General features: G+C 31.2%; 4 protein-coding genes across 4 annotated transcripts; 3 read left to right on the top strand and 1 right to left on the bottom strand.

Annotated features, from left to right (window-relative positions):
* The first annotated feature begins 2631 nt into the window (after positions 1-2631).
* Positions 2632-4735, top strand: LOC119607620 (60S ribosomal protein L13a). The gene is made up of 3 exons (XM_037961615.1): positions 2632-2726; positions 3169-3409; positions 4217-4735. The coding sequence occupies exons 1-3, from the start codon at positions 2706-2708 to the stop codon at positions 4570-4572; spliced, it is 618 nt and encodes a 205-aa protein (XP_037817543.1). The 5' UTR covers positions 2632-2705; the 3' UTR covers positions 4573-4735.
* Positions 4736-6091: 1356 nt separating this feature from the next.
* On the bottom strand, positions 6092-7150 carry LOC119607617 (3-oxoacyl-[acyl-carrier-protein] reductase FabG-like). Its single transcript, XM_037961612.1, has one exon. The coding sequence runs from the start codon at positions 6941-6943 to the stop codon at positions 6173-6175; it is 771 nt and encodes a 256-aa protein (XP_037817540.1). The 5' UTR covers positions 6944-7150; the 3' UTR covers positions 6092-6172.
* A 439-nt stretch (positions 7151-7589) lies between these two features.
* Positions 7590-8561, top strand: LOC119607618 (uncharacterized oxidoreductase TM_0325-like). Its single transcript, XM_037961613.1, has one exon. The coding sequence runs from the start codon at positions 7704-7706 to the stop codon at positions 8466-8468; it is 765 nt and encodes a 254-aa protein (XP_037817541.1). The 5' UTR covers positions 7590-7703; the 3' UTR covers positions 8469-8561.
* A 286-nt stretch (positions 8562-8847) lies between these two features.
* On the top strand, positions 8848-9992 carry LOC119607616 (3-oxoacyl-[acyl-carrier-protein] reductase FabG-like). Its single transcript, XM_037961611.1, has 2 exons — positions 8848-9039; positions 9111-9992. The coding sequence occupies exon 2, from the start codon at positions 9118-9120 to the stop codon at positions 9886-9888; it is 771 nt and encodes a 256-aa protein (XP_037817539.1). The 5' UTR covers positions 8848-9039; positions 9111-9117; the 3' UTR covers positions 9889-9992.
* The last annotated feature ends 4222 nt before the right edge of the window (positions 9993-14214 follow it).

Below are 14214 nucleotides of genomic sequence, written 5' to 3'. Positions count from 1 at the left end.
ACCCTCGCAAACTGTGCAACCTGTGCATGTTTCCATTCTCGGAATTGAATTGTATGGGAATTGATTTGCACAACCCTTATAAATTTGAGCGACTATTTAGACTGGCAAACTTGAACAGTCTCATTGTGCATTTAATAAAATCGCTCTGTATTGACCACTTTTTAACTTAAGCACTTGAATATTCACATTTAAAATGTATTTTTTATACTTTTTGTTTAAATAATTAATTTTTTATTTTTTAATTTCGTTTCACATAGTTTTTAAATGTTTACAAATATTGTAACTGAACAGAATTTGAACAGGGGTTTCATGAAACAAGTCGAATAAACTTGCACACTTGCACAAATGGGAAACTTAAGCGCTTAAATGAAAACCCTTAATAAAATTTTTAATAATCTAAATAACATTTTAATTTGTTGTTTTTAACTTTATGAAAAATTTGTAATACGTCATTAAAATAGCCTCTCAAAGACCTTTTACATAATATCAAAATTAAATCCTTTACGTGAAATATAAATAAAATAGCAAAAACTTTAAAAAAGTTAATTTTTATTATTTGATCCAGATCACCAAATATTGGCCAAAGGACAAAAATTTTGGGAAACGATATCTTATAATGAACTAAACTTTCATTTTCGGTGGGAACTTCAGTAAACAAAAGTGTTCTCGTTTGAAAGGACAAAAAAATATATTTCCGAAACCCATTATTCGTCTTCAATACGTTAATCCAGTTAATTTTAAATATAAAATATGCCATTTCGACGTGATACGCAGATTTTAACTTGATTATTAAATTAACATCAGAAAATCCATAGCGTTACGCGTAAATAGTCAAAACCACACAGTGAAATAACCGTAGGTATTTTAAAATTCAAATTTAAGTTCGAAACTCACGAGTACTTTCACAAAGAGTTCAAGTCATATATTATCATCAAAACATATGTCGTAAAAAAGCAAATTTGGGAAGTGCTCATATATGTATATGAACTTTGATCTTTAAATTAATATAAACGCCAGCGTGATTTTCGTAATAGGGACTTCAATGAGGGATTGGATCAATTATGGACCAAGATCTCCATATTTAAAGTATATTTTTTTAATTCTACCATAATTCTATCATAATGCTCAACTTTTGGAATGATGTAATAGCTATAAAAATGTATAGTATAAATTGATTTTCTGTAAGAGGGTTATATTGGCCGACTGATCCTCATAATTTTAGGTTTCATAAATATATTTTTCGGTTCCTAAAAAAGTTTTTTTTTTCGTCGAATTCCATTATTACATCTACATTTAAAAGCAATTTTGTGCGTTTTTTTCTGAAGAATATCTCATATGGGTTTAAGGTGAATAATGCTTCGTCATAAAATTTGGTAGATACATTTTCGTTTCAACAAAACTTATTTTATTATGGTATTATTAAGTCCGTAAAAAACGTTAAAACCAATTATTGAAGGTGACCTTATATGGGGGGCAGGGTCAATATTGGCCTATATAGATTTTGATTGATATAAAACTCGATCGTGTTATATTTTTTATGTTAGTTATGCACGTTAAAGTCATTTTCTGACCTTACAACAAACCTGCAAACAAAGCAACTGTAATAGACGTCACAGCAGTATTACATTGTACACTATTACAACTGGAACTATTTCTTGCTTTTCCTTACACTATCCAGGGTGAACCAAAATTCAACGAACTCATCATAGAGTCTAAATTCAATGGTTCTCTTCTTCAGGGCAATTTAATATGATTAACCTTTGATTCCAATATACATGCATTCGTATCGTCACCTGAAACGCAAACTGCCCTAACTAACCAAAAATTCAAAATCGATTTTATTGTTGGTTCTAATGTATTGCATCAAAACAAATGTCCACACCAAAAATTCAACTGCTGCGGCCATAATTATCGATTTTATTGACAAAAAACAAAAGGCCCTATCTACAAAAATATTTAAATATTAAAGGTAAAAAGTCAAATTTATCCATTTTTATATACGCCATTGTCAACTATAATAACAAATTATATGTTTCACTATTAAATAATTTGTTTATTTACTACAAATAAATCGCGTTGATAGAAACAAACTTTTTAACTTAAATAGTTTTATGCTTCTCCTGTAAAATTTTAAAAACAGGCATTCGAAATGAAATAATATTCATTCGAATCCAAACTCATTTCCTCATTTCTTCTAAAGTTATTTTGCCATTATTGATGATACAGACGCAAGTAAATCAAGTGCTCAACGTGAGCAAAGTTCTACACCGGTCAAATTTCAATGAGCGGCTTATTATTAGATAAAAAAAAAACTTGCTTTAATGAAAACAAATTAATTTTATATTGTAAAATTCCATAAATTTAGCGAAAGTTTTCTGTAAATTGTACAAAATATGGCGAAAATTTCAAGCCGTATTAAGCTGAAAAATTTTCGGCGGCGGCGGCTTTGACATTTTGTTCGGCGGCTAGGCTTAGTCGGCTTAAGCCGAATCGGCGCAAGTCTCTGCTCGAATTAGCCGGCTGTAAAACGGGGATGTCATATTCTTAATAGTTTAAATACAACTCTGTTTGCTTTACATGCAACACTGTATGCAAATTGACATTTAAATGCTTGCGCAAGCATGTGAAATGTCAAAATTTCAACATGGCCGTTTCCGCCCAAAGCAACCGAGGCTCGTCCATTTCTTTCCGTGCGGTTCTTAAACATGACTGGTTTAACGAATAGGGTAAGTGGTGATAAATTTATGAAAAATCACCAATTTAATGAGAAAAATTAGTAGAAAACTAAATAAAAACGTGCCTAAACAAATGATAAAATAAATGTGTGTAAAAATTCCCAAGATTTTTAAAGAAAAAATGGAAAAATTCCATAAAAACTACGACCACAACTTACACGTGCTGTAAAAGTGACATTGTATCAAGCATTTGGTTAAATGTATAGAAAATTGTTTGGTGTTAAATGGGAAGCAGAAAATACTCTTGTATTAAGTGAAATAAAACCAAAAGTGTTTAAATTCTGTTAATTAATGTAAAAAGTTATAATTTTAAATAAGCAAATAGTAAAATTTGCTAAGTTGCAGCATTTGTTTATGTGTGTTTTGTTGTTTGTAAAAAAACCTAACCTCAATTTAGTGAAAACATATTTCATGGTTTGTTTTTCATTTTTAGGCCGTTGTTATTGATGGTCGTGGCCATTTGGTCGGCCGTTTGGCTTCCGTTGTTGCCAAATATTTGTTGCAAGGTGGCAAAGTTGCTGTTGTCCGTTGCGAAGAATTGAACCTTTCTGGTCATTTCTACAGAAACAAGATCAAGTACTTGGCTTACTTGCGCAAACGTTGCAATGTCAACCCTGCCCGTGGTCCATTCCACTTCCGTGCCCCTTCCAGAATCTTCTACAAGGCTGTTAGAGGTAAGTTTCTTTAGAATTTTAGTAACAATTTAGTGTGTAATGAATAAAATGTGGTTTTAAATGAAAGTTGGAGATCAACAAATTGTTAATCCAAACCAGAGGCTTCAACTTTGGCTTTGGTAACCTTGTAATTTCATGTTGTTTGTTTAGTAAACAAAGATGCTATTACATTCAAGGTCATTTCTGTAAGGGCAACTTTTAGTTTGCTATTAGTCCTCAAGCGCTACTAAAAGCATTTTGTTTTAATGCTTCAACAGGTGGAGTTTTATCATGTTTTTAGCCACTTTGTAATTGTTGAAAATCCAGTTATTGTTTTGGATGATCCTAAAAATGCGACACTAAATGTTTTATATTTTTCTTAATTGTCCTAAAAAAACCTAAGAAATGTTTTAAAAGAATATTTCACAAACTTGATTTCAACTTTCATTAAGAAGCACTTTTTAAACTCTTCAATGATGAACAATTTTATCTTACCTACATTATTTGAATTCGAAAATATGTAACAAATCTTTAACTGATTATAAATATTATCATAAATATATTAACACCACAAGCAAAACAAATGTTTAAATGAATCTCTCTTCTTTTCTTTTTAGGTATGTAAACAATACAACAAAACCATATTCCTAAGTTGCCAACAAGGGCCAATCTAACATGATGAACAAAATTTTCTTACCTACATTATTTGATGTGAAAACATGAAACCAAACTTGAAACTGACAACAGTCCGCTATTAAAGAATCTATTATTACACGATTCTAAAAGAAAGAAAAAACATTAACCCCTTTTCTGTATTTCTATTTACAGGCATGATCCCACACAAAACCAAGCGCGGTCAAGCTGCTTTGGCTCGTCTCCGTGTCTTCGATGGTATCCCATCGCCCTACGATAAGCGTCGTCGTGTCTGCGTACCCATCGCTATGCGCATCTTGACTTTGCGCTCTGACCGCAAATACTGTCAATTGGGCCGTTTGTCCAACGAAGTCGGCTGGCACCACGGTGATGTCGTCAAGAGTTTGGAACGCAAACGTAAGGCTAAGTTGCAAGTCACTTTGAAACACAACAGACTCATGAAGAAGTTGACTGTCAAGGCTCGCGAAAACATTGCCAAGCAAGCCGAACCCTTCAACAAGATCATCAAGTCCTATGGTTACGAATGTTAGATTTCGTATTATATACTTTTTTCTATATAATTTAGTTGTGTGAAAATAGGTTTTTTTTATTGAAAGAACTTGTATTTTTTTGAGAAAAAATATGAAAAAAATAAGGGACGGTCAAGAACAAAAAGGCCCATATGTTTTTAATAAAAAAATAAGTTAAAACAAATTTCTGTAGCCCTAAGTGGTTTTGGTGTTATTATTGGATATGGATAGATTGTTTTGTACACTACTATAATCTAGTGGCTATGACAAGACTATAGAATAGACTAATGTGCTCTTTCTAGATAACGAGGGAGTAGTTTGAGTACAAATTTTAATTTGTATTGTAACAAAAAACAAAATAGGTACAAGTAAAATTTCAACTCAAACTACTCGCACGTTATCTAGAAACAACACAAACTTAAGTCTCGACTATCGACTAGATTACACTATAGACTAGGCTAAACTGCATATAGTCTAGGCTATTGACAAGATTATAACTAGAATTAGACTAAGATCCAGACTGTGAAATAGATTATAAACTAAACAATAGTCTTGACTATATAGTAGACTGGACTATACTATAGTCTAGAATATGGACTATTGACTAGATTATAGACTACTTTGGAAAAGATTATAGACCCATCATAGTCTAGGCTAGATTATAGACTATACCATTGAATAGATTATAGAGTAAATAGTAGTCTTGACTATAGAATAGACTATGGACTATAGTCTAGATTATAGACTAGGATGTGGTCCGGACTAGATTATGTACTATTGACTAGATTATAGACCATACTATGGACTACATTATAGAATAGACTATTGATAAGGCTATAAAATATCGCAAACAGCAGCGATTGTAAAAAATCTTAACAGATTTTTCGATGTCAAATTATTACCTTTTTTGTGCATTTAGCAACCTTCACTTTTTTACAATAATTACACATAGAAACATAAAAACAATTCTTGAACTTGTTAATTATTTTTAACACTTTAATTTGTAATTTTTTTGTACCAAGGGAAGCGATTTATAGGTAACTGTGGCAACGAAGATAGATCTTATAGGTATCAAAAGTTATTTTGCAATTTGATTTGCAATTTCATTTTACACCATAATCATCAGTAATTCAGAAGAGTTGAATAGTAAATGAGATTTTTCATTTGATATACAGAAAAGATCATTTGATAATGAGAATTTTTTGGAAATTAAAGGAATTAGAATTCAGAAAAACTCAATTGCAATGAGTCTTTTAATTTAATATTCAGAATAGATTTTAAATTTGCAATTCAGAAATTGAGATTTTTCATTTTGGAACAGAACATATTTCGAAAAAGTCATGTGGTGGAGTCTACATTCGGATTTAAAACAGCTTATTGCTTTAGAAATGACTACTTTGGTCTTTATTTTAAAATTGTGTTGGCCTGTGCTTATAAAATCTATAGATTTATAAAATAAAGATCAATTATTTGATGCTCAATAAAATTTACAAAAAAAAAAACGTTATTTCTTTTTAATTAATATCAATCAATTTTAAAATTTACGCAAATTAACAATTTATTTAAATAACAACAATAGCAAATGCATTTCTTTTAAACAATAACAAAAATTTACCACTTCTTATCTAGGACACATAGCATGACGTCCACCATCGACAGGCAAACTAGCGCCAGTAATGAAACTGGCCTTATCACTAGCCAAAAATGCAATAACACCCGAAACTTCATCCACTTGACCGGGACGACCCAAGGCATGAGTAGTTTTAGAATGTTCCAAGAATTTAGCATATGTTTCCTCATTCATGCCACCTCTCTTGTGAATTTCAGTAACAATAACACCAGGATTAACAGAATTACAACGTACACCCTTCAGAGCCAATTCAAGAGCAACACAACGTGTAAACTGATCAACAGCTGCTTTGGAGACATTATAAGCTAAAACTCCAGGGAAAGAGCGTATGCCATTAACACTAGACACATTAACAATGGAACCTTTAGTTTTTATCAATTCTGGCACAGTCAACATGGTTAGTTGGTAAACGGCTCTTATGTTAGTGTTCATAACACGATCGTACTGTTCCAAACTGGTATTTTCAATAGTGCCGGTCTCCAAAACACCAGCATTATTAACAAGTACATCAATTTTACCATATTTAGCTAACGTTTCGCTGACAATACGTTTAACATCCTCCTCGTTGGCCATATCGGCCTGGACAGTTAGGGGTGCCTGACCTTTAATGGCTTGAATCTTATTTGCTACTTCTTGTAGTTTATCGACATTGCGTCCCACTAAGGTTAGCAAGCCGCCCAATTCGGCAAAATGTACTGCGGCCGCTGCACCTATTCCAGAACTGGATCCAGTAACAATAATAACTTTGTCAGTAAAATCCATATTTGGTATAAAATTACGTATTTTTGATGGACAAATTCTCAAGTATTCCAATCACTCTGACACTGTGTGCAACTGTTGAGATTAGAATTCTGATCTCCGACTACTTAAGTAGTCGGTGTTTTTCTATAGGGTAGTTTCAAGGGTAAATGATCATGAAAGTTCTAATAAGAAATTAAAAATCATTTTATTCTAAACACACTGTTGTTAAATGTAAACAAACACAAATATTTTGATTTTAGTGTGGCCACCTGAAGTGAATGATATATTTAAGTGGTATTTCTGATACTAGGATTTAACTAAGCTTTGAAATTCAAAGTTTGAACTAATTCGAGATCTGTTTTATCATACTTTATTTCAGTATAAAGTTTGATAAAAAAATAGTATGAAAGTTTCCCCCAAAACTTCTGAATATCAGTTATAAATTTGTGAAATACAAATAAAAATAATAATATGGATCCTTAGGATACAAATTTTTATTCAATTGAATTTATTTCAATTAAGAATGTATTCTCTTGGAAGATGAGTTAATTTTATATCGAATTAATTCCTTTAATGCTTTGGCTCCGTCGGAAATATTTTCTATAACAAATTATAAATTCCTAATAAAATACTTCCCATAAATTTAGGCAACATTATGCAAATCTGGCAATTCGAATCTTTCATCAATAACATTGAAAATATCTGTCATAACACCGGTTTTTTTTAACACATTTCTACACTAATTTAATAACATTCCAATTGTTATTGTTACCACACGGAAATGGATTTTAAGGGTAAAGTTGTACTTATCACCGGAGCCAGTTCTGGCATTGGAGCAGCAACAGCTGAAGAATTTGCCCAGCGAGGAGCAGATTTAGTATTAGTCGGACGCAACGTCGAAAAGTTGAAAGAAACAGCTGAAAAATGTGTCAACTCCAGCAATCATCTGCAATTACAAGCGGATATGTGCCAGGAGAAAGATGTGGAAAATATTATTAAGGAGACTATAGGCAAATTTAAGAAATTAGATGTTTTAGTAAATGCTGCCGGCATCATAGAGAATGGTAGCATCGAAAATACCTCTTTGGAACAATTTGATCGTGTTATGAATACAAACATACGTTCGCTATACCAACTGACCATGTTGGCAGTACCGGAGCTGAAGAAAACCAAAGGAAATATTGTTAATATTTCAAGTGTTTGCGGTTTGAGAGCTTTTCCCAATGTTTTGGCTTATAATATTTCGAAAACTGCTGTAGATCAATTTACCAGATGCGTTGCTTTGGAATTGGCTGCAGCAGGTGTACGTTGTAATTCGGTTAATCCTGGTGTTATTGTAACCGAGTTACATAAACGTGGCGGTATGGATGAAGAAGCTTATGCTAAATTGTTGGAACATTGTAAAGCTACTCATGCCTTGGGACGTGCTGGTGAGGTTGAAGAGGTATCGGGTGTTATATGTTTTTTGGCTAGTGATAAGGCCAGCTTTATAACTGGTGTTAATATGCCGGTCGATGGTGGCCGTCATGCTATGTGTCCAAGATAAATTGATTATTTGTATGTGTTTAATAATTATATGTATGTAATTATATGTAATGTAGGTATAATAAAGATTTTACTGATTTTGAGTGCCTGTGATTTTTAATCTATTATTTTATTTTGAAAATATTGAGGAAGTAAGTACTAACGTAAGTAATTAGCACTTATATAAAGCACTTCCGATAATTACTTTATATTTCTTGGGATAGATTGACAATATTTGTTTACGTTTTACAACGAATTATTCTTTCATATTTAGGAAATAAGTGATGATTAGCAGTCTTCAGAAAGTTATAATGATTGGGCCCACTTTACTAATAATATTTCTCTTCCCTGCTATATTAGCAAAAAAGAAACCTGATAACTAACCGATTTATGAGAACAAAACAAAAAGAACAAAATAAACTAAAAGACAACAATAAATTGACAATACAAGAAAAAAAAAGAAATATTTAAAATTTAATCAGACGATCACATCCATAATACATATTAAATCGTCGACTTTTACCACAGTAGGAAACTGTTGATAGCGGGGACCACACGCCGGGAACACAAAACAAATTAAACGATTACGCAACGTAAGTAACAAACAAAATTAAATTAATTTTTTATTTGTTGTTCTTATACACAAAGTATCTGCATATTTTAGCAACAATATGAACTTTGCTGGCAAAGTAGTTTTGATAACAGGCGCTAGTTCGGGCATAGGAGCCGCCGCTGCCGTTAAATTTGCCAAATTGGGAGCCATACTTACACTAAACGGACGTAATGTTGAAAATTTGGAAAAGGTGGCCAAACAGTGTGAAGAAGTGGGTAAAACCAAGCCTCAATTAGTAGTGGGTGATATTTCTAAAGAGGCCGACACCGCCAAATTGTGGCAAGATACCTTAAAGCATCAACATAAGCTGGATGTTTTGGTTAATAATGCTGGCATTATTGAGACAGGCAGTATCGAAACCACCAGCCTAGAACAATATGATCGCGTTATGAATACCAATCTACGTTCCATGTATCATTTAACCATGTTGGCTACCCCTGAATTGATCAAATCTAAAGGCAATATTGTTAATGTTTCGAGTGTTAATGGTATACGCTCTTTCCCCGGTGTTTTGGCCTATAACATTTCTAAAATGGGTGTAGATCAATTCACCCGCTGTGTAGCTTTAGAATTGGCTGCCAAGGGCGTGCGTGCCAATTGTGTTAATCCTGGTGTCACCGTTACTAATCTACACAAACGTGGCGGCATGGATGCTGAAACTTATGCCAAATTTTTGGAACACTCCAAAAACACTCATGCGTTGGGACGTCCCGGTACGGCTGATGAAGTAGCTAATGCTATTTGTTTCCTGGCCAGTGATTTGGCTACTTTCACTACTGGTGTCAGTTTGGCCGTTGATGGTGGACGTCATGCCATGTGTCCCAGATAAAAAGTGGGAAGTTTACTTACCGATATTATTGCATTTATTTTTTGAATATTTTCTTTATTTGCTAAAAAAGTAAAAAATAAAGTGATTATTTTGTGTAAAAGAAATCTATTCAATTTTAGTTAAGTTCTTGTACAATTTTAATTAGGTTTCAGTTCTATATCCGTTCTAGTTCAATTCTAACTCTGTTCTAGTTCCTATTCAGTTCTAATTAAGTTGAAGTTAATTTCTAATTCAATTCTCGTTTAGTTCCACTTCAGTTCTAGCTCCATTCTAGTTCAGTTCCAATTCTGTTCTAGTTGGGTTTTATCGGACCAGTTGTAAGCTCCTTTACCAGTGCCTCAGGTGGGAATCGAACACACCACCTCCGTTCTACCAGACTAGAACACTAACTACTAACCTACCGTTTTAGTTCGGTTCTAGTTCAGTTATATTTAAGATGTAGTTCAGTTCCAATACAGTTCTAGTTTAGTTTTAGACCAGTTCTAGTTCAGTTCTAGTTTAGTTCTAGTTCAGTTCTAGTTCAGTTCTAGTTCAGTTCTAGTTCAGTTCTAGTTCAGTTCTAGTTCAGTTCTAGTTCAGTTCTAGTTCAGTTCTAGTTCAGTTCTAGTTCAGTTCTAGTTCAGTTCTAGTTCAGTTCTAGTTCAGTTCTAGTTCATATCTTGTTCATTTCTATTTCGGTTCTAGTTCTGTTCTAATTCAGCTCCAGTTCAGTTCTAGTTCAGTTCTAGTTTAGTTCAGTTCTAGTTCAGTTCTAGTTCAGTTCTAGTTCAGTTCTAGTTCAGTTCTAGTTCAGGTCTAGTTCAGTTCTATTTCAGTTCTAGTTCAGTTCTAGTTCAGTTCTAGATCAGTTCAGTTCTAGTTCATATCTTGTTCATTTCTATTTCGCTTCTAGTTCTGTTCTAATTCAGCTCCAGTTCAGTAATAGTTCAGTTCTAGTTCAGTTTTAGTTCAGTTCTAGCTCAATTCTAGTTCAGTTCCAGTTCAGTTCTAGTTCGGTACCAGTTCAATTATATTTACATATGTTCTCGTTCAGTTATAACTCATTTCTAGTTTAGTTCTAGCTCAATTCTAGTTCCGTTCTAATTCAGTTCTAGTTTAGTTATAGTAAAGTTCTAATATAGTTCCATTTCGGTTCTAGTTCATATCTAGTTTAGTTCTAGTTCAGTTTTAGTTCCCTTCTAGTTCGGCACTAGTTCAGTTGTAATTTAGTTCTACATAGTTTAGTTCCACTTCAGTTCTAGTTCAGTTCCAGTTGAGTTGTTATACAATTCTATTCTAGTTCAGTTCAGTTAATTTTTCAGTATAATTTGAAATAGAAAATGTCGTATTACTTTTCCTGGAAAACTTTAACGAGATGTAATTTCTCTTTCAAAAAGGAATGAATTCCCGAATTGAAACTATTCCGATCAGAATTACTTACATATGTGGCTGCAGAAATATGTATATTAAATTAAAACACATAATAATTTAGTATATAATGTAATAATTTTTATTAATTATAATTAATTTCTGTATTTTTTTTACTCTCAATCGAGGTTGTTTCTTCTTTATTGGTTTTTTCATCTTTGTCATGTTTAATGTTCTTTCTTTGAATACATACATACAATATTTAACGTTTTTATTTCGTTTTTTATTTAAATATTTTTTTATAAATGTTACGATCTTGCTATTTACTTTTTTTAATTATTGTTTTATAAACTAAAATAATCCTTTCTATTTCAATAAGTAATCAAATTATAATTTAAGTTACAATTACATTTAAGGGAGTAAATACTAAATGCTTCTAGAAGAAAACAAATATTAATTTAAAATGGAGTTTAGTTTACCTGTCTTGTCATACATTCATAAAGGTTTTCAAAATTAATCTAAAGAGGACATTTTGTTTTATTTTTTTATTTTTATTTTATGCTTAATTTAAGTAAAAGATCATCTAAAAAGCAAATGAAATTTACAAAATGTTTTTAGGATATTTTAGGTTTAGTGTGTTTGTTTTTTTTCCTTTTAATTTTCATTTTAATTTGCTAAAAAAATATAGTTTTTTTATTGTGTTTTGTTTTTTCTTTGTTAGTTTAATTAATTTTTAATTTGTTTAATTTCTTGCGGGAGAATTTGTTTTGTTTTTTTTTATTATTATTTATAAACTTTAACAACTTTTCCTTTTATAAATAGGAAGAGGAGAATGAGGAGGTTATTGTGTTTTCAAGGATTTTGTTTATGTTAATTATGATCATGATTTTAACAAAGCTGTACTAAGAAGTATTTTAAAAGAGAGATATATAGAGAGAGAGAGAGTTTTCAAAAATGTACAGTGTGTTTTGGATGAGATGAATGTGTGTGTTTTGTTTAATTAATTTAGTTTTTTAGATTAAATGTAGTTTTTTTTTTAATAAATGATTGATATTTTTTGTCAAAATAAACGAGATTTTTTAAAATTTGTTTTCAATATTTTAAATAAAAATTATTTGTGTCAATAATAATTTACATAGTATAAGTTTAAATAAGTCTTTATGTTTAGTTTAGTATTATGTATTTATTTAGATACAAGAAGAAAGCAACAAATTATACATACAGTTTATCTTAAAATTTAAGTGGAGCTTATGAAAAAAGAATGTAATATTGATTTTTTAGAAAAAATTTTATTTAAATTTCTTTATATTACACCCTTTTGTATTCATTTTTAATTTTCTTTTTTCTTTCATTTTCATTTTCTATTTCCAATTCTAAATAATTTTTCTTTTATAAAAAACATTTTTTTATATTTTAAATTGGTTTTTAATTTCTTTTATAGTTTTAGTTTTATACAAACTTTATTTGAACCACATAATAAAAATTTTGTGTTAAGAATTTACTAAACTTTCATTTTTGTTTTAACTCCTATTAAAATGAAAGCGAAATTCTGGGAAACACTAAAAAGAAACGTAAAATAAACAAACTCTTCATAAAAATGGCAAATAATACCGGTCGTAAAAAAGTCATATGGCGTGCATTTAATTGCAGTTTTTATTTAGAAAAGAAAATTTCAGTTTTTTCCATTATCGAAATATTAGAGTTAGACAGGAATAAAGAAAAAACTAGACATGAAATGAAAATTAATTGCAGGAAAATATTCCAAAATTTAGATTGAAAATGGAGGAAAGTTGTAGAACATGAAATGGAAAATTAGTTTATAAATATATAAGACGCTTAATGACGAAAATAACAAATGAAATGGAAAATAGTTGTAGTGGAAATATTTGTAGCAAGAAATATACCTTTGGTTTAAATAGCTGAAAGTGAAAAAGAGGTTTTCTTTAGTTTCTATATTAGTTTATATTATAAATAAGTTATCGGACTTTATTTGGGATTCCACCCAAATACCGAAACTTTTAAAAAGCAAATCACCAAATATAAAAAGCTCTTATTCCCGATCAAAAATTGCAAAACGAATTCATTCCTTATAGGATCTGAAGTAGAACTGAACTAAAACTGATCTAGAACTGAACTAGAACTGAACTAGAAATTAACTAGCAATTGACTAGAAATGAACTAGAACTGATCTGGAACTGAACTAGAACTGATCTGAACTAGAACTGAACTAAAGTAAAAGTGAACTAGAACTGAAGAACTAAACTAGAATATAACTTGATCGTTATTAGAACTGAATTAGAAATGTACTAGAACTGAACTAGATCAGAATTAGAACTTAACTGAACTAAAAAAGAGCTAGAATTGCACTAGAATTGAGGTAGAACTGAAGGAGAAGTGAACATGAACTGTACTAAAACTAATCTAGATCTGAAGTAGAACTAAACTAGAACTGATGTAGAACTGAAGTAGATCTTGAAGTCTAACTGAACTAGAACTGAATTAGAATTGAACTAGAACAGAAGTAGAAACTGAACTGGTATTGAATTAAAACTGAACTAGATCTGACTTTGAACTGAACTAGAACTCAACTAGATCTGAACTAGAACTGAGCATGAACTGAACTAGTACTGAACTAGAACTGAACCAGAAATGATCTAGAACAGAGCTAGTTCAGAATTAGAATTGAATTAGAACTTGAACAAAAAAAGAACCAGAAATAAACTATATCTGAACTAAAACAGAACAAGCACTGAACTAGAGTAGAGCTATAACTGAACTGATCTCAACGGAGGCTAAGCTAGAATTGAATTAGAACTGAAATAGAACTAAACTAGAACTGAACCAAAGCTGAACTAAAACTAGACGAGAACTGAGCTAGAACTAAACTAGAACCGAGCGAGAACTGAAGAAGAAGTAAACTAAAACTTAACTAAAACTGATCTAGATCCGAAGTATAACTAAACTACAACTGATGTGGAA

The sequence above is a fragment of the Lucilia sericata genome, unplaced genomic scaffold (genome assembly GCF_015586225.1).
Source record: "Lucilia sericata isolate MDLA Ls3-8-SP2 unplaced genomic scaffold, ASM1558622v1 Contig000719F_arrow, whole genome shotgun sequence".
NCBI lineage: Eukaryota > Metazoa > Arthropoda > Insecta > Diptera > Calliphoridae > Lucilia > Lucilia sericata.
Note: the sequence above shows the minus strand (reverse complement) of the source record. Positions and strands in the feature narration are given on the sequence as shown.